This window comes from Grammomys surdaster, unplaced genomic scaffold (genome assembly GCF_004785775.1).
Source record: "Grammomys surdaster isolate TR1022 unplaced genomic scaffold, NIH_TR_1.0 125979, whole genome shotgun sequence".
Taxonomy (NCBI): Eukaryota; Metazoa; Chordata; class Mammalia; order Rodentia; family Muridae; genus Grammomys; species Grammomys surdaster.
Genome location: NW_021620795.1, coordinates 5,110,928 through 5,135,968, shown reverse-complemented (window position 1 = coordinate 5,135,968; position 25,041 = coordinate 5,110,928). Strand labels below are relative to the sequence as shown.

Below are 25,041 nucleotides of genomic sequence, written 5' to 3'. Positions count from 1 at the left end.
CTGGAATTGGGTTCCATAAGGAGAGCCTGTACTGACATTCTGTCTGCTTTGTGTCTAGGGGAAGTTCTACCGTTGCACAGATGAAGCCAAAAGCAACCCTGAGGAGTGCAGGTGGGTATCCTGAGAGCAGCCTAGGGAATTGGAGTCAGTCAGGTTAGCATTTCAGAGGTTTCTGTCAAGGCCTGTCCACTCAGCTCAGGCCTGGAGGGATGGTGCTTGGTCTTTTGTTGTTTGTTTATATATATTTTCAAGTCCAGGCAAAACTCAAAGTAAAATCACTTCCATTCAGTGTAGTCATATTATTGTCTAGTCAGGACCTTGCTCAAGGTTTGAAACATTTTTATCATCCCAAAAGAATGTAGGTGGCTCTAGCTACTTAGTATGGAGCCTGTCAACTTGGGGAAGAAGCTCTGAAATAAGTGACGAAGGGCCACCAGTATCTGAGGAATGTGAACAGTACTGTCCCATTCCCAGAGCTCAGGAGTGGGCTACCCTCTTCTAGAAGACTTGTCACTCTTTGGAATATTTCTGTTCATAACATCCAACAGAGGAGAAACAGCAAGAAATGCTCACATCTCATAATTCAAGATGTTTAGTAAATATGGAATTTTCACAATCCATTCATACATTGCCCAGACCTTAAGGCTACAGAAAGTCTATGTCCTTGACCTTTATTTTAAAGTTACAGCCGGTGGGGATCTAGCTGCCTGCCTCATATGCATTGGTTTGGGTTTCCTTGAACTAATGACATGGCCGTGGGACATCAGGAACAATTTGCCTGTGACTACATACAGCTTTAAAGCTGCTATCAGCCCAGGCCAAGGGATGCAGAGTGCCCCACAAGTTGATTAGTGCAGCCACAGTGTGGCTATGCCGGTCCTTGCCCCTAGCTGCCTGTTGTTGTGAAATGACAGTAATAAAATGAATGTACTGTGGGCTCAGAGCAAGCACAGAACCTCGGCCATGCTGTTTCTTCCACATGTCTAACACAGCATGCATGGTTCACGGGGTTGACAGCAAAGGCATAATTTATGAATGAAAGTATAAGCACCTCCATGAAAGAAAAGTGGCAACTGCCCATGGCTGGCACACACCAGTGCTCATTGTGTATCATGATCTTGGGCTCCTTCCACAAGTACAGTTCTGTAAGAAATGGTGTGTGACAGCAGTTACAGAATTCTTTTGGAAGGAAAATTGGTAATATCAAAGGTGTGAAAAGGAAGAGATCTGTTGAAACTAGAATGTGGATAAGTAGATAGATACCTCAGCTTGCTTCTCAAGAATTTATGGAATTCTCTGTGGCCAAAGTATTGATTCTTCCACGTGTGTTTCCAGCCGGTCTTATGTGAGAAACGGTTACCATTTGGTCAGAGCTAATTATCAACAGATATACACTGTCTAGCGGTTCCTGCCCCAGAAAGTTCACTTTGCACTAGACACTAGTAGGGAGTTACTTGAGCTATAATGTGGGAAGAGAAGGGGAGAAGCTCCTGGCCTGTGCTCAGGTATGTGGCCTGGCTGGGACTACATGGAATGTTCTAGAGGTGGGACTAATATTGTCATGTATGAAGCCAAGATGACTCTAATGCTTTCTCTACAGGGGGCTCTTCATTCTTTATAAGGATGGTGATGTCGACAGTCCTGTGGTCCGTGAGAGGATCTGGCAAAATAGTGATTTCAATTTTGACAATGTCCTTTCGGCTATGATGGCGCTCTTCACGGTCTCGACTTTTGAGGGCTGGCCCGCGTGAGTATAAAGAGTATCCAGTCTCCTACAAGGTCCCTGTTTGCTCCTTGGGGACTCCATGCTGTCTTCCTTCCTGGAGCGGGTTCTACTTTTGCTCTTCACAGCTAGCAAGCTAGCCTGTGACTAACGTTGGGCAACTTGTCATCATTTCTTGCCCATCATGGCTCCTCCATCCAAATAGGCTGGTGTTAAACATCTTCGTCTTACTTCTGGTTCTCAGATGTGAAGTGCCTGGGCGGCATCTCTGGGTGTGGTTAAGGAGATCCTAAGACTCATTTGCTGTATAAACTTCTGTTGGTTCTTAAAGGGGATTTGACAGCATCCAAACTGTCACTCATTCACTCACTCATGATTCAGAATGAGCACTGGTGTGTGCCAGCCATGGGCAGTTGCCACTTTTCTTTCATGGAGGTGCTTATACTTTCATTCACAAATTATGCCTTTGCTGTCAACCCCATGCACCATGCTGTGTTAGACATATGGAAGAAACAGCATGGCCAAGGCGCTGTGCTTGCTCTGAGCCCAGAGCCCAGAACTAGTAAAAATGTCTTGTAGTCATACATAGTACAGAAGAGAGTTTGAATTTCGTGGCTGAGATCTGGGTGAGTAAGGATCCCAGAACATAAAGAAGGAAACAAAGAAAGGGCAAGGGGGAACCTTGGGCACTCTGTTGCCTTTCTTCAGATGTCCCATGCCTAGAGGAGCTTCAGGGGGTGAATGCCCAGGCTGGTTCTTGCTGGCTGCCAGGGCTCTAGGAGTGGCTGTGACAGATATTCTCAGAAGTTCTATGGATAGTTGAGTAGCACTTGCTCACTAGGAAACTGATCTTGGGGAAAAGCTCCACTCTGACAAGACACTGTGGTAACTTCAGATTTGGGATGCTATGCTTCAGTTAGCCACTGGGGCAGCTGACAGGATGTGAACCAGCCTGGGCCTCCGAGCTACAGGACCTGAGCCCAGCTCTGGACTCTGCTGCTGAGGACTGTGACCTTGTGACCTTGGCACTCGGATACCTCTGTGGCCATCATAAAAAGGGGGATGGTGGTAATATCTGCCCCACTAGAGGGAAGTAAAGATAAAAGTAGAGAACACTTTTGCATGGAGGCCTGACTGCATTAGGATGGGCTAGTCTAAGTTAGGGTGTTTTATGGTGATGCCCTTCTCCAGAGTTCTGTCATGCTAGAACTTTCCTTTTGAGTACAGAATATCTGTCAGTGAATCATCAATTTTCAGTCCCTTCAATAGGTCAATATGATGCTCTTTATCTTTTATCTGCTCGTAGAAGGTTGAATTGCTGACTGTGAAATCCTTTTGAATTTTTAGTTCTCCAGATATTCTTTGAATGATTCTATCTGGGTAACCTATCATCTACATACCAGCTACATACCACTTAGGCCTCAGGCCTCAGTGACCTGGCTGTGTTTAAAGGCCTTCATGTCCCTTCCCCAACACACACATATTGTGACTGTGCAGAAGAATTCTGGGAGCATCAGGCGGTGTCTTGGGCTGGGCTACATGGACTGTGGGGTTGTTGGGTTCTTACCCAGTTTTCCTGTCCTCCAGGTTACTGTACAAAGCTATTGACTCAAATGGAGAGAATGTTGGTCCTGTCTACAACTACCGTGTGGAGATCTCCATCTTCTTCATCATCTACATCATCATCGTTGCCTTCTTCATGATGAACATCTTTGTGGGCTTTGTCATTGTCACCTTCCAGGAACAGGGAGAAAAGGAGTATAAGAACTGTGAGCTGGACAAGAATCAGGTTAAAGTCACACACTGTTTGTGCTTCTGTCCCTCGAGCAAGAGCAGAGCACCTCCTCCCTCAGTGGCCTACACAGAGGAGAGAGAGGGCTCAGGCCCTGTTCAGAGCACACTGTCAGCCATGTTGAATTTCTGTAGAGTTAGTCACCAGACACAGAATAGACTACAACTGGGGAAACCAATCCCCAAGCTTGTGATAAGAAATCAGAGAGCGCTGAGGGCATAACCCATGGTCGTGGTTGGCCAGTGATGGTTTAAGAAGCTTATGTGGTAGGTACTGTGAGCCAGAGCCAGAGATTGCTCACGTAAGCTTCTGCCATCCCCCATGGAGAGGCTCTGGAGTCCACTCACTGCAAACTTTTTTCACTTTGTGTTCTTCATGTTGTGAGCTAATAATTATTGTTTGTGCTTCCAAGGCACAACTGTAGGATAGAGAGCAGAATCCCTGGCCCCTACCCACTCAATACACTGGCATCCACTTCCTCCAGTAAGGAATGGAAATATTCCCAGACACTGCTAGATGTCTTTAAGGGCCTGCTGTTGCCTTCAACTGAAATATGCTGCCATTTGGTAGGAAGAGTCAGAAAATTTGAATGTGGCACTAAAGTTGTTGGCTTTATTTATCCTTCTTGTTTTAGATGATATGGTAGAAGTAAAAGCCTTGTCACTGACTATGATAAAGCCAGGAACCTGGGAGCCTGTACTCTGGCCCTGTTCTGCCTGTACCTGCTCTGTGACCTGAGGTGCATCTCTGCTCCTGGAGTCTTGGCCCCTTCACTCGTTTAGAGATCACTTATGACGGGATGAAAGAGGCACCCCTTAGCCATTCTTTTGAACCTTTAGCATATGAGATTGGAAGTCTCTTCCGAGAGGTTTCCCCCGTCTTCTGTCAGAGGCATCTCTGCTTTATGGTTACTAGATGATGAAGAATGATCTGGGAGAACAGCCTTCCTGCAGTGGTAGCCATGGCATTATGAGGTATCCCTGCCCAAGTGGCAACTAGGACCACTCCAGAAATGTGAGGATGTGTGTGTTGACATGGTTTGTGGAAGAACTTTTCCTATATCTTACCAGTGATAATCTGGAGGAAGTCTTGCTTATCTCTTTGCCTACCCAAGGAGGGCAAATGAGGGTGAAGACAGGTGAAACATCCAGGACTGGTAGTAGGTGTCTTTGAGAACCCAAAGTCCCAAATAGCCTCAAATCTGGTGTCTCTGGAGTCAGAATGATACCAAGTCACAAACACAGAAAACTTGTCTGGAGCCTGCTGTGTCTACAGCGCAGGCATGGGGGAGTGGGGCAGGAATAAGCCTTGAGATCAATTGGAGGCTCCCTCTGGGGCTGGCTTCAAACAGGGACTAATCTCTGTCCCTGAGTGAGTAGAAGGACAATGGTCTGTTTAGAGCCAACCTTAGTGCAACCTAACCTTCATTACTAACCATTCTCTAGAGATGCTTAAATGAACATGGTAAATACCCATTCCCATAAGACTGAACAGGCATCTTCTGTGGATCTGCTAGAGTATCTAGAGAGCTTCCAACCTCAGGAAGTAAACTCAGCCTCTATGGCTTTTGAAGATTTCATGCCAGCTGTTAGGTGGCTTCCTCTTGTGGAGGACCTGGTATCACTACCTTCTGGCCAAGAGGAAAGGTCCTTACAAGGCTTGCTTGGTCCAAGTCCCCCCACACCTACCCCTGCCTAAGAGACAGTGCAGAGCCTCAGCAAAATTTGCATGAGTTGTGTCTACAGGTCCCAGCCAGTACAGTGGCTGCTCTACTCGCTTCTGAAGTCACCATGAGTCAAGTGTTAGATCCTACCAGAGACCCCATGGGACTTTTTCCACTGTTGTTCATGGTCCTTTCCTGGAAGGCCAGCAGGAGCTCTTCTAGGAAGATGGTCACTATGTGCTCCTTCCCTGAAAGCTCTGAAAACCCCTCTGTTTGCCTTTTTCTACCTTTGCAGCGTCAGTGTGTTGAATATGCCTTGAAAGCACGTCCCTTAAGGAGATACATCCCCAAAAACCCATACCAGTACAAGTTCTGGTACGTGGTGAACTCCTCGCCTTTCGAATATATGATGTTTGTCCTCATCATGCTCAACACGCTCTGCTTGGCCATGCAGGTAAAAATGGAGATCGTTGTGGGGGCCATGTCTAGGTGTGCCGCACATCCCTCTACCCCAGATCCTGATGGCAGCATGTTCTACCTCCCAGGAGAAGGGGTGCGACTTTCTGATAAGCCTGAACTAGTGTGGTCAGAGTTCTGTTCTGCCTGACTGATGTCATGGCAGACATATAAGGTCACATTTATGGACCTGCCTGGGCAGATGGCTGTGAGTATTGCTCCCATGGAGCCTGTGTGTGTTGTTCAGTATGGATCATGGGTCCCAGGAGTGGGTGAGTACCAAAAACCCTGATGCCACACAGACCTCAGCTTCTGTCCTGGCTCTGTCCTTACCAGCTGGTGGTCTTGAGAACCTTACCCCACGTCACATTTTTCTTATGAATAATGTGGTAAATCTGCCACACCTACCTCAGAGCAAAGGATTCTGCTGAATTCTTTGAGTCTGGCACTTTGAAATTATTTTTAGATATTTTTATTTAATTTTACATCTATGAGTGTTTGCTGCTATGTATGTATGTATGTATGTATGTATGTATGTATGTATGTATGTACACCATGTGCCCACAGAAGTTAGAATAAGGGCTTTGAATCTTCTGGAACTGGAGTTATGGGTAAACTGTGAGCTATCGTGTGGGTGCCAGGAACTGAACTCAGGTCCTCGATAAGAACAAGTGTTCCTAACTTTTGAGCCATCTCTCTAGCCTTAAAGTCTGACACTTTGATCTGAACCTGCCACAGTAGCACTAAATGTTGAAAAGGAAAACCAAAATTACATTCTTGACTTTAGGGGCTCCTGATGTGGTAGTGCATGCTTTTCTAGTTTTTGAAATATTGACCTGAATTACAGTAACTTCTTACTGATCCTGATCAAGTCTGATTGCAGAGCGGTGTTGACAGTGAACCTTTAAGAAGTTATTGTCTGATAGATATGACACTAGGTCAGGAAGCCAGGACCAAGGTCTACAACCAGATGCACCCAGGCTTGAGGAACTTAAGCAAATTAAACTCTCAGTTTTTTGTAGAAGCCAGGCCTACAGTCAAGCACATGTTTTCAGACACAGTTTTAAACTTAATAATGAAAGGTCTGTATGCTGATCTAGGGAAAAGTGTAAAGCCTGGGTAATACCCCCTTTAATGAGACATAAACCTAAATAGTATAAGATTTATCACTAATCAAATTCTACCTTTATCCATAGACATTTAGGTGGTATCCGCACTGTGTTAGTCAAGGGCCTGAGCGTCATTCCCAACAGAAACAGGGTGGCCTCCTCTTATCCTGAACTGAAGGAATAGGCATTTATTTCCTCCATCATTGGACCATCCTCACTGTGACATGAACCCCCCCCCCACCTCTCCATGTTTTGTGGAAGTTCACCATATGACCTTTGCAGTGTACTGGCTTGAAATGTTGGCAGAAGATGTTGTACTGGAGGGTGGGAAATGACCCTAGGGTGCAGATGTCAGGGGATCTCCTGTTACACAGATATGAGATCATGAAGTTTTGACATCAGTACCTCTGCCTTCCTTCATCTACAGCACTATGAGCAGTCCAAGATGTTCAATGATGCCATGGATATTCTGAACATGGTCTTCACGGGGGTTTTCACTGTTGAGATGGTTTTGAAAGTCATCGCTTTCAAGCCCAAGGTAAGTTGCCGGATCTGCTTCACAAAGGCCCTGCTTCCTCTTACTGAATTATGCTAAACTGTTCTGCTGGCTAAGTAGGTTACCACCTGAGAACGTCTAGATCTGATTAGGACATCTGTATACATGTGGGAAAATAGATGTGCAAAACCAAAACCCTATGAAAACAGTTCTGAGAAAAAGAGAGAAGAAAATTAGGAATTCGTAAGCTGATGATCGCTGTAAAACCTGGTTTTCTGTGTCTAGAATGGTATGTCATGCTGTCTCAGGAAAGCATAGCTCATTATCTGAGCACTGGGGGTGTCTGATAATCATCAGAAAAAACTGACCCTGATTTCACTCTGAGATCTCTAGCAGGAAGACAGCTTCTATTTGTTGCTGTCTGTAGCATCCTTTTTACCATTTATGGAAAGTTCTGGTACCTCTTACTAATCCACCATTTTTTATTTGTTGGATTTTAAAAAGTTTCCCTAGTTTGTAAGAAAACGAGGCATGATCTATGCTACACTATGTTGAAGGAATGAGCGCATTGTGTCTTCTTTGGAAGGGAATCAGTCCTGTCCCACAAAGCCCGAAGGCTGTGGTGTAACAAGCCACATAGCTTGGCATCAAAGAGCACAATTGTGAGACATCTGAAATAAGATCCTGCTAGCTTAAGTGAGTTACTTCACTGCCCTGCACCTTAGTTTCCTCTTCTGTTTTATGAGGCTATTCATAGTCCAGGTGTAGGGGCTGTTGTAGAGTGAGGCTTTATTATATGCAGTGTTGAAAGGGTGCCTGCTATGTAGCGCTGTACTGGAGACTGTTGCTGCCATGATTACACTGTCACCACCATCTTCAAGCAATGGTGCTTCTTCATTTGAAAGCCCTAGACTGAGGAGCTGATCTGATCTGACTTGAGGGGTCTCCTTCCTAGCATAGACCTTGACTCTCAGAAGAATGGCAGAGCCTGGTCCTAGGTGTTTTCAATCTGTGTGGAGGTATCCAACAAATACGGCTTCAGAAATGGTTTCATTTATGCTATAGTTATACAGAATTTGAACTCCAGCCTGTTCCTTTCTTTAATTTGAAGTAATTCTTAGGCAATCTTTAATCGGATCTTTGTGGACCGAAAAGAAAGGACATTTGTAAGTGATTAATTGTGGTGATTGCAGTGGGGTCAAATTTGGCACCTTACGCATGGCTAGATGTTACGTGCTGTGACTTGTCCATACATAAACATTCCCTCCCTTTCCAAATCCATCAGAACCTCCTTGGAGACTTGGGTTTGCTTCTCTTTCTCCTGTACTTCTTTGAACAATATTTGTCTGAACTGATGGAAGAGGTTGCAGAGTGAGAATGTGGAAGGTTCTTGAGAAGTGTACATGAGACATTCCCATGGAACATTTCCCATCAACCCTGTGCCCTGTAGTTAAGCGCTGCAGGGTTTGAGAGCCTGTCCAGGCTGAGGAGAACACACACACACCCCACAGCATGTGAGCATGTAAGAGTGTGTGTTTATTTGTGTGCATATATGTGTATGAATATACAAGAGCTTATGTATATTAAGGCACATAGCCTTTAAAGCCAGTACATTGATGGCTTGTAGCACACTGGCCCAGTGAGGCTCTAAGCCTGAGAAGAGTGCTCAGGGTCTTGTATGAGTCATATTGTTATACCACAGAAGCTAATATGCAATCAGCACTAATAGACCAGAGTTTTTAATGGACGATTTCTGCCAGCAAGTGCTTTGTAGTTTTGCTTAGCAAGATATTTGCATGGCCTCATATGACCTCAGATTATAACCCAGAGAACCTTTAAAGTAGTAGCAGCAGCCTTGTTCTTGATGAACAATGTTTCTGTGATAACTTATATTGCCTTATGCCTGACAATGGAAGGATAACGGAGTCACCAAGACAGTGCTCTCCCTGAAGTCCCCCCGGCCTTTAATACACTCTTCTCGTTAGTGCTCATCCACCAAGCCCAGTGAGAGGTGGTCTTACAAAGCAGCCAGTGAGGGTTCCTCTGTCCTAGTTGGTCAGGTCTGCAGGCTACCTCTCTACACTTAGACAGTCTAGGACCCAGTACCATCTATGTCCAGGGTAGGCTTTCCCACTTCAGTTGACCCAGTTAAGAAAATTGCTCTCAGACTTGCCAACAGGGCAACTGAATCCAGAAATTTCTCATTGAGATCCTCTTCACTAGTGAGTCTGGGTTATGTCCCATTGTTAAAGTTAACTGGTGATCTACAGACTGAGTTCCAGGGTGGCCACAACTATGTGGGGAAATTCTGTCTTAAGAAAAACCAAACAAAGTAACTAACAACTAACTAAAAACTAGCTAGCACAATAACTTTTAAGTGTCAGATTCTGGAATATTTCTGAATAATAAAAGCCATTGCAGGAGGCTGACTCACTCTTCAAGCAGGTAGAGCTAGAGAAAGAAAGGAAGGCAGATAGACAGATAACAGACAGACAGGGAGAAAGGAAGGAAGGACAGGATCAAAGATTTGTTTGCTGTTTGTGGCTCCACTTGAGAGGCCCTGGCTTCAGAGTTGGTTATAGAGGAGTGTGTCCTTCAGCTAGGAGGGTGGGTGGGGATGGACCCTGTGTGACAAACCATGGTGTCTTTAATGCAGAAAGGGTCGGGAGCTGAGTCATGCTGCCAAGGCAGTGATTTCATGAAATAGGAGGCTGCTAAACATGGAAGCGGTGTGTGGGAAGAAGGGGGGCTGGCATTTCTGCCTCCCCTGGACTCCTATCAGAGCCACCTGGCCAGAGCCTTTGACACCAGCCACTTGTGCCATGAAACCTCCTGTGGTGTAGATGAGGGAGTATCAACCTTCAGTCTGTGAACTGTAAGGATTTGGGCACCCTTTTGAAACTGTGAAAGATTTTTCTAGTCTATCAGATTTCCAAAAAGTTCCCAGTGAGTGTTAAACCCTTATCTTGCTGATTTGATGGGAAAGAGCCAGGGAAGTTGTTGGGGGGAATCTAGAGGAGTTTGCTTAGTCTGGAAGAGGGAAAGAACAGACAAAAGCAGGGGATGGGAGGAAGGCAGCCTTTGGCCTTCTGGGATCTCTGAAGCTCCCTCTACGCCCTTCAGTACTCTTTCCCCCACAGAACCTGCCTTGGTTTGTCTTATTCCACAATCACGAGTTTCTCTGCCATAGGACTCTGAAGCTCTGTGCATCTCTATGTCTGTCTCTCTATAAGCTGTGACCTTTAGACAAGTCTCTGTGTCCTTTAAGCCAAGAGCTCTTGGGAATTCTGTTGCACTGCATGGCCTGTTATCTTTGCTGGACTAGTGAAGGCAGAGGGAGGCTGCTGACCTGGTGGCTTCAAGTGGGAAAAAGGAAAAGAGGGGACCTTAGAGTATATGGAGCCTCAGTCTTCTATCAGCTCATGGAGGTTTGGGGTAGATGCCAGGACAAGGTAACTTCTATCTACCCAGGGCCATAGATCTCGTGTGTTTGTGTGTGTGTGTGTGTGTGTGTGTGTGTGTGTGTGTGTGTGTGTTCATGCCCATTCTCCACACACATGGGATCACAACCACCCCTCTGTGCTCCTTTCTATCAGTGGACAGTATTGTTGTCTCCCCTTTGGCTTTTCTGGCCCCTCCCCTGGTTGTCCTGGCCCCTCCCCTGGTTGCCATGGGTTCCATGGGGACTCGGATGTGTCCCCTCATATGATCCATGTGATGTGACCTTCATAAGTGCTCATAAACATCTGCCCCTGCCTGCTCTGTCCAGGGGTATTTTAGTGACGCCTGGAACACGTTTGACTCCCTCATCGTAATCGGCAGCATTATAGACGTGGCCCTCAGCGAAGCCGACGTAAGTATGCACCTGTGTGGCCTGCGTCCCCTCTCTCCTGTCTGCACATTCTGCTCCCTGCCCTGATGTGGCATCACCTGGACAAGTCACAGATCCCAGTCACACATGATTGGAACCTAGACATTTCCTCACAGAGGCTGTGGGAAAGAACCTTCTAGAGTAGAGCCTTAGCCCAAGGCCTCTGCAGACACAAATCACCTTTGCAGGGCTGACTCTGGCACCATTGACCCCAGGCACTAGTAGGCAAGGTAAGATAGGGTGTCTCTGGTTGTCTCCATTTGCTCTGTCAAAATCCATCCAAAGTGACGTTATCTATGACATGTTTGTCTCGGGGCGATTTTTCAAGTAGTCGAGTGGCATATTGTTTAACGCTGTCCTTTTCTTCTTTTTTTTTTCCTGTTGTGCTTCCTGTCTTCTGTGGCTTCTGAATGCTTACCTAACAGCACTATTTCACTGATGCATGGAACACTTTTGATGCCTTAATTGTTGTTGGTAGCGTCGTTGATATTGCTATAACTGAAGTGAATGTAAGTAGCAAACTGTGTGTCCCTTAACGTGATTGCTTTCTTTACGTCTGATGTAGAAGAGACTAGAAGGCCCCGTGGTGAATCCCCATGCACACAGAACTATAGACACTAATTCATTTTGGAAGATGGAAGTCAGTTAGTGGTCTCCTCTCCCTGTCCTCTCTTCATCCCTTCCCCTTAGGGAATGAAGACATAAGTGTAAAGTTGCCACTTTGGAACTAAAACAGTTATTTTTAAGACACACAATACTCCATCTGTTAATAATGTGGCCTTGTACCCACAGCGTTCTGTGATGGCACAGGAGATCCCTATAGCCATGTCTGGCTTTGAGATAGTTACTGCCATTGTTCTCCTAGCTTTGAGTCTGCTCTGAGTCTAGCTGGTGACACTGGCCCTTGATCTCCAAAGAGTGTTGCTGGTGTGTTTCAGGAGAGAGTCAGTACCCTCTTTGTCATGTTCAGTTCATCATTAACAAGGGAGCACATCCGTAATAGGTAAGGCAAGCCCCACCACAAGCAGTCTGACAGCTCAAACATCGGAGTTTGAGAAGGAGAGTGCTCGCTTGTTCAAGCGAAGGCCCACGGCAGGCAGAAAAGGTCCTGTCTATTGACCTGTACCACATTCATCAGCAGACTTAGTGGATGTCAGCTTGTGTACTCCCCAAGTAGCTGGAGGAAGTGCCGTTGTGTGATGTTGGCTTCTGTTCTGTGTTGCCAGTCCAGAGCTGCCTCTGCCACTCCAGTGCTCTGCTCTGCCTGGCTGACATATGCAGGGCTGAAAATTGTCAGGTTCATCCTGGTGCCCAGACTGACTCTAGGGAATGGGAACACTGGTATTCCTTAATGCCTCTCTGATGAGGATGGTTGGACAGCCGCTAGCCTGGCAGTTCCAGCCCTACTTCAGCCTTTACTTATGTCCATCAGAGTGACAATATCTGCTTGGAAAAAATTATATAAATACTTGTAAAAATACATACTAAAATGAAGGTTTATGAAGACACACTATTATTTATGCAATTTTCCTGGGTACTATGCAAAATGGACTGTAAGATACTACCATGGCCACCAAAGTATGATGTAAGCCCCGTCATACCAAAATCCATGGGATGCCAAGATAGTAAGATACTAGGTCTGGGTACACACATCCCCTAACCTCCTTAAGCCCAGATTGTGTAAATTCATCTTTACAAGACATATTCTATAGGCAGCCGCAAAATTGTCACCCATGGCAAATGAATAGCATTGGTTGTGAAATGATCAGGTGTCACTGTAAAAATAACAGGATGCTACCTTGGCTGCCATGCAGCAGGGCATCTGACTGCTTTAATTGTCTTCAAGTACTTGAAGTATCTATAATGCGTTCCAGGGAACTTCCCATGGGTCAGAAACAACCTATGACTTTTTAGGAGCTGTGAGCCATTGGTCATAAACTCTTATTTTCTGGGTACCAGGATGTTACCCAGGCTTGTTGACCAGCTAGACACAGCTTTTTCATGCTGCTCACTTGCTGGCTAGCTAGTGTGACTTGGTACACTCAGAGGCAACACATGCTTCATGGGCTGTAAGCTGGCCCTGCTCCTCAACTCTGGCCTGGCCTTGCCTGTCAATGTCTCAGGGTGGTCATGTTTCTCTGTGGGTTGGGAAGGTCTATGCGTTGAGTGTCTAGTTAGCAGTTTACATCAGGTGTCTATACAAGGCCTCATGCATGATTTTCAAGTTCTCATTGAAGACTCACACTGGGGAATCTTCCCAGTTCCCAAACCTGTTGTCAGTCAATAGACACTTCTTAACCTTGGCTTGGTAGCTCCCTAGCCTGTATTACCTGCAAAATCTCCATGTTAGTCCACCATCCCTTGATGCAAAAGTCATGCTCCCTGCTCATTTGTCCCATCTATAACATCAGTGTTACTGGGAATCTACCACTTGTAGGCCTGGAGCTAGGCTCTGGGAACAACCAAAGGTTAAGAGACAGACAGACAGAACATTCTTTACCTCTGCTATTATAAATATGTAAGAATGGGGATATTTATCCCCACAGCCTCCCTCCATACACACATAGTTCCCCAGGAGAGCGATGCATGTCATATCATCAGTGGACTTGTCTCCTGATGGCCAGAGTCAATTGAGCATGAATATCCTTGGTCCATTGTTGGCTGGTTTGAGTTGCCACCACCATCACCACCACCACCACCACCACCACCACCACCATCATCATCATATTTTGTGATGTTTAACCTGCTACACTCTCTCCCCTAGACTGTCAACCTTCCTTTTCTGTTGCCTAATTGATTTTTCATGTTGGTTTTATTTTTAGAAAATTGTAGCGGCAAGTATATATAATCATATATACGGTGAAGTCGTTAAGCAAAAGTGCTTCTAGAGACTGTATACTTTGTTTCTGCTTCCCACATTTGGTGTTTCACTGAGTTTCACAGGACTTGCTAAGGATCAGCCATGGTCACCTAAACTGTTTCTTCTCCTCATCCCTGGCTGGGGCCTGAGCTCAGGCTTGCTTGGTCAGTCATATTGGTTCTGTGACTCACCAACACTGTCTTCCAGAATGAGTGGTCTGGAACTCTACTTGTTTGCATTCTTTGCAATTAAAAAAAAAGGGATGGCCCTTTGCATTGTCCTGTTTGCATGCTCACCCGGCTCTTTCCATCTTGATGTCTTCCCATGCTCTCCACCCTGTCTGTTCATGGTGTGATAGCCTTCTGGACCTGCCCCCTTCACCTTTGTTTGTAGTACCAAGCTGCTGAGTGTTGAGTGACACCTAATAGGCTGACTTTGCTTTCTCTTTGATGCCTAATTATTCCTTGAGTTCTGAAATGATCAAGCAACCAATGCTCTGACCCAAGGATTGCTGACATTTACTCTCTTTCCATCCCATTATTGCCTGAGGGGATGGGTGGGGGGAGCAGTCTTGCTTAGAAACCATGGTTGCTTTATTTTTTTATCAAAAAACACGTGAAAAATCAACAGGAGCTTTCTCCCAGATCCTAGGAGCTGATGCTGCCCTGTCATGTGCCCAGCTTAGACTGAGTCAGCACCATATCATTTGGGTTGTTGTCAGAATGAGCTCTCAAGTCCACATTGTCACCAAAAACTGGGCTGAGGAATATGACCTTGCAATAGCAAAACCTACTGAAGCTATCCATTCCAAACCTTTAGATGACCATGGAGTTCTATTGAACATGGATCACCTGGTTCCTCGAGGCTATTCTTGAAAAGACAGTCATGTGGGGAGCCAGACTTTGCCCTGCCCCAAGTCCTCTAGGGTCACCTGTAGGTGGCCTCGGAAGCTGAGCATAGGGTCAGGTGCCCTGCAAACCTTTCCCATCCCCTGCCTGTCCTTTTCCAATGCCCCTCTGGCCCTTGGAAAGGACACAGATGTAGAGTTTAATCCCTTGGAGCCAATTTCTGTTTCTTCATCAACTCTAGAAGCCCCTGAATCGGGGCTAAGAATAGTGACTCACACCTGTAACCCCAGAACTTGGGAGGTAGAGACAGGGGAGTCAGAGTTTGAGGCTAACCCAAGCTGCACCCCAAGTGGTCTCTTCTAGTGACTTCACTCTCTGTGACCACTCTGTAGCTGTGAGCTATCTATGGAATACTTGACCTAATGTTGCTGTGGTTTAAGCAGAACTCCTCCACCCTGAGAGAACATTAGAATAACTTGGTGGCTTTCAAAATTCTTGAAGTGTAAAAGGACTCAAATCAATTTAGGAAGTAACTTTTGGGTGGCACCTGGGTGGTGGGTAACTTGAGAGTGTACCCCAGAATCAGAGCAACCAGCATCTTTGCAGATGGAGCAAAGCCATCCTAGGGTTCTTCAAGTTTGGAAGATACTTAGGCAACTTGCATGGTTCCCCCACTGCTGCCAGATACATCCTCCCCTCTAGCAGGCCTTCTGCCCTGGGTGATGTGGTGGCAGGGGCAAGGTCTCAGGCCACTCTGGGGGTGCATGCTGCCTGTAGTGCTTTGGTTTTCATTCCTGTGTTGTGTGGTCCACTGCTTTGTCTCCTGAAAAATGCTATCTCCTCTCCTCCTCCTTAAAAAAGAAACAATTTGACCAGGTGTGTGGTCCACACCTGTAATCCCGTCAGGTGGGAGGTAGAGGTAGCTACCTAGTGAATTTTAGGCCAGCCTGGGCTACGTGAGACCTTGTCTCAAAAAAAAAAAGTTTAAATTCAATGATTGATGATTGTCATTATTCAGATAATAGTTTAAAATATGCACATTTCAAAAGTTAGTTGAGCCAACTTTCATCAGCCCAAAGGAAGAGGATAACAAATGGCCTGTCATGGAGCAGCACAGAGGAGCGAGCAGAAGAGTGTGGCCAGGAACAGGCTAATAATGCTCTTGCAGGTTCCACATATATGTTACAGGTATTTTGGTAACATAGCTGTAGAAGGCTCTACTCTGGCTTCTCCAATCCTCTGAGCATAGGAGGTGTCCACACATACAACTACATAATCACTCACATGTGCACAGTCTAGCTGTCTGAGCAAGAGCGTTGCCTCCTCCACAGCCCTTAGGAAGAGTAATGTGGGGGAAACTAATTCCTATGTATATTAAATCCCTAAGTTAAAAAACAGATGACAATAACACCCCCCCCATCATCAGCGCTAAGAATAGTGGCTCACACCTGTAACCCCAGAACTTGGGAGGTAGAGACAGGGGAGTCAGAGTTTGAGGCTAACCCAAGCTGCATAATGAGATCCTGATCTATATCTAATTAAAACAAACAAACAAACAAACAAACAAACTCGTCCCTTTAAGGAGGTGTTACTTCTGAAGTGAGGCGATAAAAAAAATTAACAAAATTAATAAGCTTGGGTGAATATATATACTAAGTATATACTCCTGTTCTGAACATCCAGGTGGACTAGAGCCCTTTCTAGTGATCAGGACCTGCTCTTGGGTCTAGCCACTGCTGAATTACAAGTATGCCCTGATGTATCCAGATCCATTGTTTTCTTACTGAAGTTCATAGCATTCTTCTGTCTGGTCTCAGGAATCAGCTCAAGAGTCAAGCCTTCCTTCTTCCATGTCCCCAGGAAAGAAAGCTTCTAGCAGCATACCTACCTATCCCCCTACATAGTTATATTGTATGCCACAGAAAGTCCTTGTTGGGAATCACCAACAGAGGATCTTGTCCTTTGTGCAGTCTCAGGAAGACCCATTGCCTCGGTGGAAATGGCACTCAGTGGCAGGAGAGATAAGTGGCTATCTTCCCCCCATTCTTGCTATTGTCATTTCAAGATGCCTCCTGGTAGGGAAAACTTGCCTCTAGCATCTTTGTATTTTCTTAAGCAATTCCCCCAAAGTGCTGTGCTGAGCATTGAGTAGAGTGAAGAAGGAGAAACAGCCTCCATGGGGGTGGGAGAAACAACCATTCATTGGCACACAGTCAGACCGGGGTGAGGCAGAGCTGCTCGGGCTCAGGCAAACTGGCCCCATGGTATTCTTCCAGAGTCCTGAGGACTGGAGTGTGGGCTTGCCCTGGCTAAGGCTGAATTGCAGGCTGCTGGAGAGAACCGGTGTCCGTCTCTTTCACTAACCAGGCCTTCTAGTCCTTCAGTAGAGACATTGATCCTCTGGAGCACATGTAATGCTTAAGTGTGGGGACCACAGGCTGAGCCACTGTTGGCTCCATGGTTAGAGTTGGCCCATTATTCCAGGCCAGAAGACCTGCTGTAAGCGGTCAGCTCCTTTGACCAAGCCAGAGAAGTGAGGTTTCTCTAAACCAGTGTCTTTAAAGACCACTAAGGCATGTACCACAATCCTTGAGCAGGTATCAGACACCAGAGACATCACATCCCTGGAAAGAAACCAGACTAGAATTAGTGTGCCAGTGCTTCTGTCAATGGATATGTCCACTCCAGTCCAGTTCCAGAGTGAGGCACTGGTATTGTCTCAGGGAGGGAGAAGCCGTGTTGACCAAAGACACTAACTACATACTGGTAATGGGGGGAAATATCTCCTGAGCCATTGCTGCCTTCCCCTGACATTAATACATTTCAATCTTTGATTTCTTAAAGCCATCTGAAAGTGAGAATATCCCTCTCCCAACTGCCACACCTGGGGTAAGATCAGTGACTGGTCCCAGGGGCTGGGCCTTCTCCTTGACTTTATTTGACCATGTCGAGTTTTCCACTGGTGTTCTGTATTCTCCATGATTGTCCTTCCAGAACAGTGTCTGAAGTGGTTTGCATTCATCATCAGTGTCCAGTACTCTTGAGCAGCCCAGCGTTCTCCTCTAACACAGTAGAACACGTGGACATGCATGTGCTGTGTGGATGCAGTTTGTTCCCTAAGCCCTGTGTTGTTAGCATGTGACTTTTTCTTTCATATCATGCTTTCTGAGGTGTAAGGCCCTAGAAACACATCTTCAGTTCTCACCTCTGTCACCTTTGCGTCCGTTGCTGTTTTTCTGAAAGTGTCGCATGTTCTGCTTTCCACTGGGTTTGACCTCTCCATGATAACCCTTCAGAACTCTGAAGAGAGCAATAGAATCTCCATCACCTTTTTCCGTCTTTTCCGAGTGATGCGGTTGGTGAAACTTCTCAGCAGGGGGGAAGGCATCCGGACACTGCTGTGGACCTTTATTAAGTCCTTTCAGGTAAGAGCAACCTAAGTCTTCGCTTTCTGTCCTTGAGAGCATATGTAATGCAGGGATTATCCTCTGTCCCAGAAGACCTCAGCTCTCTCTCTCTGTCACTACCGAGTCAGTAGAGATTATGGGAGACTAAACAAGAGGCAGAAATAAGACCCCGAAATTGAGAGATCTGCAACAGTTTCCATATGGAAGAAATGTAAATCTCAAGGACTTTTGATTGCCCCGAATGTCCAGCAACAGTGGTGTCCGAGAGAGGGAAGGTTACTACACACTCCCTGAAGCTTTGCAGCCTGTCTTAGTTACTGTTATAGTGCTGTGATCTAAGTGACTCTATAAAGAATTTAATTGGGGTTTATTTACAGTTTCAGAGAGTGAGTCCATGATGAGCATAACAGGAAGCATGGAGGTAGGCAGGCAGGCATGGGTGCTGGAGAAGTAACTTAAAGCTCACTTCTTAACTGCAAGTTACAGGCTGAGAGAGACAGACATATAGACATATAGACACATGGACACATAGACTAGGCCTGAACTAGACTTGTGAAACCTCAAAGCCCAACGCCAGGGACACACCTTCTCTAACAAGGCCACACCCCCTAATCCTTCCCAAATAGTTCCACTAACTAGGGAGCCAAGTATTCAAACATATGAGTCTGTGTGGGCCATTCTGATTCAAACCAGCACATAGCCTCTTTCTTAGATTGATTCTCTACGTATACCAGCTTACTAGGTGCTTGGTAGAATTAATAGTTCAGTTCATCTAGGCATCTACCAGGCTTTATTTGACACCTCTAATTCCTTAGGTTGGTTCTAGTCCATTTGAGAGCAGAGCTAGCTTCTCCTTTGCCATCTGGTGCCTGCTGTAGATTTTCCACTTGTCTAGACTGAATTTGCTGATGGTGAGGCATAAATACAGATGTGTAATCAAAGGTACAGCCATGTAGGGAATTCATGGCCATGCCCCTTTACTTCATCAGCTGGTTTTCATTCAGGATTCAAACATTATGTGAACAAGTGAAGTTATATAAAGAAAAAAATTCAAGTTTCCCTTAACCCCCTCTGGGATAACCAGTAGAAAAGTCCAGTCATTTTTTTTTAAGTAGGGAAAGAAATGGCACTGAGGGAAAGGAGAAGACAAAAGCTCACAGGAAGGAAATCACAGCCCTGTTGAGAAGGATGGAGACTGAGGAAGAAGGGTGTGTGTGGCTCAGGAGAGACAGAGAAAGCATCATAGGCAAAACCACAGTGTGGCTGAACCCTGCAGTCCTTTGTGGTTACTCCATGTTCCAAAGATGAGCTGCTAAGATAACGGAATACGTTTATGCAAAACAATCTTGGTTCTTGATGAAATTATTAAACTTAAAAAAAAACCCTAGTAGGTAAGGAAGCCATGTGACAGTAGCAATTTACCCTGAGACAGTCGGCCAGCACAGTTCTCAAACATTTGGATGTCTAGGAAGAAAGTGCAAAGGGCTTTTGTGGGGAGAATAGCCCTGTGGGACCCCAGTAAGCACTCCATCTGTGGATGTAGCACTGCAGCACTGGGCCAGGCTGCACGTCACAGAACCCAAACCTGCACATGGCCTGTCAGCATTGTGATGCGCTCTTAGACGGGTGAGAGAGAATTAAGCCCGAGAGCCTAGGCAGCCCTGTGCCACCATACACATAGATGCATTTGCCATATGTGGTGATGGAGAAAAGCCGTCAAGGAACATGGGGTGAAAGGACTCAGATCTGGCCAGACACATGCACTTGCTTGCGTGCTTTTAAAATGAGCCTGTGCTTGTAAGCACTCTGCTAGCTTCCTTTCTTCTAGACCCAGCCCTTGAGTGTGTAGCTGTTTTCAGATGGGCACATGGTTTAGCTGAAAGCATTAAAGATAGTCTCAGACACACCAAAATGCACCTGAGTTGTATTAAGGGAAGGAAGCTCAACAGTTCCTTGGATTAACTTGACCAAGAGTAACCCCCAAGTTTGAAGTCTCCATGTTTCTTCCTGTCTTCAGTCTGTCTGTAGTTTGTAATTGCTGCCTTGTCTGTTCTCTCTCTGTTGTATATATCTGATCTGTCCCCATGTCTTGCCATCCCTAAGGCTGATTGATGTCCCACTGCCCCTAAAACAAGGGGCTTTGTGCTATACTTACTGAGCAGCATAGAAAGCATCACATGTAGCAGGAATGAGGCATTAAGAGTTTTATGAGATTGAGTCATTTACACCAGACCCCAAAGCACTCAATACTGCAAGCACACTGTTACCAAGTTTTATCTGGATGCTGATTTCAACATTTATGCCAGATATTTGTTGTATAAGATTGTTTACAGCATTTACTACTGTAACACACACACACACACACACACACACACACACACACACACACACTGCTTTTGCTTTTTAGGTCAGGGGCATAGAAGAGTCCGTAACTTATTAAAGTCATGCTTTATCTTCGGTTGTAAAAGCTGATTGCATAGGTAATTCAAAGCAAGTAAGGTTGGTTGATGGATTGTTATCTTAAAGACAAGTTAAACACGCAGGTTGAGTGTACAGCAGGATTAAGAGCCAAGCAGCCTCAAGTTGTACTAATGCTGAGGCCCAGCAGAACTTGCAGGCTCTTTGAATGTAAGAGATATTTTCATAATATGTATCACTGATGGTGCATTTTAAAGTGTTTTGCATTGTTATGTGGCTTTTGACCCTCTGGCTCAGTCATTATTCTTTTTAAAGTCTCATCGTAAGGAAAACCAGAATGAAGGTTATTTTGCATAAGGAAGTTTCTTGGCTGTCCTACAATTGCACCCAGATACAGAGTAGACGGAAGCAATCGGGAATCTGGTATCTTAGGACAATTTGGTCAAGTGCAGTTTCCTGAAGGATATAGAGTACGTTTAAAACTCATTGGGATCTATGTGTCTATATGGGAACACGTTTAGGAGTAGCACAGGGTAGTAATAACAAGCTTGGAAAGCACACCCTGCCTGCCTACACTTTGTGATTCTAGGTATGCAGGTACATGGATCCCCAGGACTGGAGTACTTGTGCTAGGCTGGGCCTTGTGGGTTGTTGATCAGGTACAAGGACAGGTGTCCAGCACCCACCAACCCTATCCTTTGTGTCCCGCAGGCACTCCCATATGTCGCCCTCCTCATCGCCATGCTCTTCTTCATCTATGCAGTCATTGGCATGCAGGTGAGTGGCAGCTGCTTTCCCTCACAGGACCCTTTCAAGCTAGCCCTGGGTCTACTTTACTCAGGTAAAGTAGAAAGATTACATCACGATGTTTGCAGCCAAATGCCTTCTCTACCAAGAAGATAAGGAGACAGAACATTGTTGGGCTCCCAAGATAGAGCTGGTGCCCGAAGGATGTAGAGTTCAAGATGCAGCAGGAACTTGTTGGGCTAGCATCCTGCTCCACCCCCCCACACACACACACACTCATATCTCAGGAGAATGAACTAGGTGAGGAGACAAGTCTCAGGAGAATGATCTGAGCAGCAGAATGGAATGCCATAGGCTCCCCAGTGGAAAAGGAGATGCCTAGGTCATCAGTGTGGAGAGCCCATGCTCTGTGCTGACGATACTCAGGTACTTAGTAGTCCACAGGCCTGTTGATGCTCTGCACAATCGTACGTGATCACATTGGGATTCTCGTGTGTTTCCAGATGCCGTGGGTAGTACTAAATCTGGGCAGCACACTTTGTCAGAGAAGTATGGACTCAGGCTTTTAGGCTGAGGAGCTACAGCATGCATTCCTGGGTTGGAAATGGTCTGGGGCTCTGTTGACAGCTGAGTCCTAATGTCGTGAGGCAGCTGACGGCAGTGAAAGCTCTGGGTCCAGGGAGTCAGAGGGAAATGTCCTACGTTGGTCAATGTCATTCTGACTAGAGAGAGGTGCACGTGAGAGAGGTGAGGTAATTCCAGCACAGAGAGATGATTGATTGAGTGTCTGGAAGGCTTAGAGTACTTGTAGGAATTTTATTGGGAGTTCTAGGATAATAGTCAAATGTCTTCATGAGAAAGAGATAGCTCGGGGCACTGCAAACTGCACAGCACACTCAGCTCCAGGTTCTCGTAGTGGGGTTTGCGTGGACCCAAGTCTATCTGAAATATCAATCTGGTCCATAATGCCACTAGGAAAACTTTGCTGGGGCATGGAGCCCACAAGGCCCTGCCCAGTCCCCTCTGTCTCCAAGCCGATGGTTCATCTCTCAGTTTACCACTGATCCTATTCCTCAGGCTTTCTATACTCCTTCAGGCGATGCTCCCTCTGCCTAGAGAACTCTTACCCCATCCCCTGACTGCCACTTCTCCCTCAGTTCTAGGTTTAGGTATTGCTCCCTCTGGAGTTCTTCCTGCTGTTGACCCAACACTGGCTAAACAAGCCTGTTCCCTGATCTCTGTGGGGTTGGATCACCTCAGTGCTTGCTGTGTCTGGTTACCACTGCTTGATCACTCTGTAGTCTCCTCAGGGCAGTGACTCCTTTGGGATGAGACTATACCTCTGAGACACTACATTCCTAGTGTTCAGCCTAGTGCCTGGTGCATGCTGTGCCCAGTGGATCTCAGCAGAGCACAAAAGGTGCCAGTGTCCTGAGAAAGCCCCAGTTGCTAATTAAACCCAAGTCAGTTCTAAATTCACAAAAGTTTTTTATGTGACTGTGTTAGTTGACATTTCATGAGTATACTGAAGTAGGCAGAGGTGGTCTAATCCACAAGTGACTAGCCCATTGTTTTGCCCTATGACAAGGCAGGACACCATCATAGAAATGCATCATGAGACAGACCTACTCAGAGAGGCAGGGTGTCAGCTTCCCATGTTCCCCTGTGAATCCCAGTAACCTCAGGGCAGCCCGCCACTAGGCCACAAGTTCTGCCTCTCAACAGTACTGCCCCTCAGGGATTAAGTCTAACCACATGAACCTTTGAGTCCAAGATCCAAACTGTAACAGTGCAATAATCTGATTTCTCCCCCCCTTAATAACTTCTTCTAGATGTTTGGGAAAGTTGCCATGAGAGATAACAACCAGATCAATAGGAACAACAACTTCCAGACATTTCCCCAGGCAGTACTGCTGCTCTTCAGGTAACTGGGTCCTCAGTGTGGCGATGGGGGTTGGGTGGGGTACCCCTAGAGTTCTGAATGGATGGGGTCATGCTTACTCTTGGTCCTGTTATGTCTCGACAGACTTCTGTTTTATTGTTCTTGTTCAATATTTGTTACTTATTTTGTTTTGAAACAGGATCTCATTCTGTAGCCCAGGCTGGCCTAGAACTTACTTTGTAGTTCAGGCTGGCCTCAAATCATGACAGTCTTCCTGCCTCAGCCTCTCAAAATGCTAGGATTGTATGTTCTACTACTATCAGCTGTTTTATAGCTTTAAGAAACATTATTATTGTTTCATATGTATGTACAAATATGATATATGTTCGGGGTGGACATGCTACTGTGTGCCTGTTGAAATCAGAAGACAAATATATGGAGTCTATCTTCCTTCATTTTTGCATAGGTTCTGGGAATTGAACTTGGGTCACCAGGTTTGCACAGCAAATACCTTTTACCCACTGACCCATCTTACTGGCCCCAATTTTGTATTCTTAAACAGAACTAGCATCTCAGTTAGAGAAGAACTGACTGCGTTGTTAAAGCTGCTGGAGTCATTCAGATTGTAACTGACACTTAAGAGCACAAGAAAAAAAATTATAGGATAGATATGTTTACAAAAGTATGCATGAAGAGTGTGCCAGAATACAACCAGGGAAACAGAAACACGGTGGAAACATGGGAATTTGTAATTCCTACAATTAACCTGTAAGCCACATGCCCAGGAACCAGGTGTCTTCCTAGAATGCTGGAAATTGTAATTCTTGGGAAATAACAAAGCCTCATGGGAAAGTACTGTGGCCTCTAAGTTTGTCCTTATAACCCCTGCAACACTGTGGCTCTAGGCCATTCCAGCTGGGACATTGTGGCCAATGGTCCTGACCAAAGTCAATCTCTTGGTCAGTATTTAATATTAAAATTTAAAATGTAATAAAGGCTTTCTTTAAATTTGGCCCAAAATGGTACAGTTTTTTTTCTGGTGAATCACAAAATTAATATGTCAGAGCATTACAGCCTCACATTTTATAGAATTTGTTTTGACACCAGCTGATTTAACTTTCCAGACAATCTTCCTCACAGTGAGAAAACTTTCTAGAAACACGGAAACAATATCTAATGACCCCAATAACTATAACAACTCATTTTAATTTAGGTGGTTTTCCAACTCTTTCCTTTCAACAGAGTCAATCAGGACTAATCATTAAATAATTATAATAGGAATGTTTGAACAAGAGACAAGAGAAAAATGAACATCCACTCATATAAAGAATTGAATCAGACATTGTATTATAAATCGTATTATACCAGGTCTCTAAGTAACTAAACTGTATCTGAAAGTAGGGCTTCCAGGCTATCACTAATCCAAATGGCATTTTGCACAAGTTAAGAATTTTCTTCCCAAATGTCTAATCCATCATTTCCTTGCCTCTTCCCCCAATTAAAGCCCTTTCTCTTAATTTAAATAGGTGTGCAACCGGGGAAGCCTGGCAGGAGATCATGCTCGCCTGCCTCCCGGGGAAGCTGTGTGACCCAGACTCAGATTACAACCCAGGAGAGGAATACACTTGCGGGAGCAACTTTGCCATTGTCTACTTCATCAGCTTTTACATGCTCTGTGCGTTCCTGGTAAGCAGTCTCGGTCACCTCCTTCTCCAGTTACAGGACTGCTGTAGCATTTGAGGTTCAGACCAGTAACGATGCCCTGTCGC

At 45.5% G+C, this 25,041-nt stretch overlaps 1 protein-coding gene across 3 annotated transcripts in view; it reads left to right on the top strand.

The window, feature by feature from the left end:
* Cacna1d (calcium voltage-gated channel subunit alpha1 D) overlaps positions 1-25,041 on the top strand; it is a 303,098-nt gene that overhangs the window by 242,756 nt on the left and 35,301 nt on the right. For 2 of the 3 annotated variants that reach the window (XM_028754108.1, XM_028754110.1), the window contains exons 25-34: positions 59-111; positions 1,601-1,747; positions 3,311-3,512; positions 5,474-5,632; positions 7,171-7,281; positions 11,009-11,092; positions 18,115-18,243; positions 21,355-21,420; positions 23,223-23,314; positions 24,799-24,958. In XM_028754108.1, coding sequence (XP_028609941.1) covers positions 59-111; positions 1,601-1,747; positions 3,311-3,512; positions 5,474-5,632; positions 7,171-7,281; positions 11,009-11,092; positions 18,115-18,243; positions 21,355-21,420; positions 23,223-23,314; positions 24,799-24,958 — 1,203 coding nt within the window. Of the gene's footprint in view, positions 1-58; positions 112-1,600; positions 1,748-3,310; positions 3,513-5,473; positions 5,633-7,170; positions 7,282-11,008; positions 11,093-17,662; positions 17,708-18,114; positions 18,244-21,354; positions 21,421-23,222; positions 23,315-24,798; positions 24,959-25,041 lie in introns of all 3 variants that reach the window. The other variant, XM_028754107.1, reaches the window with a different exon arrangement.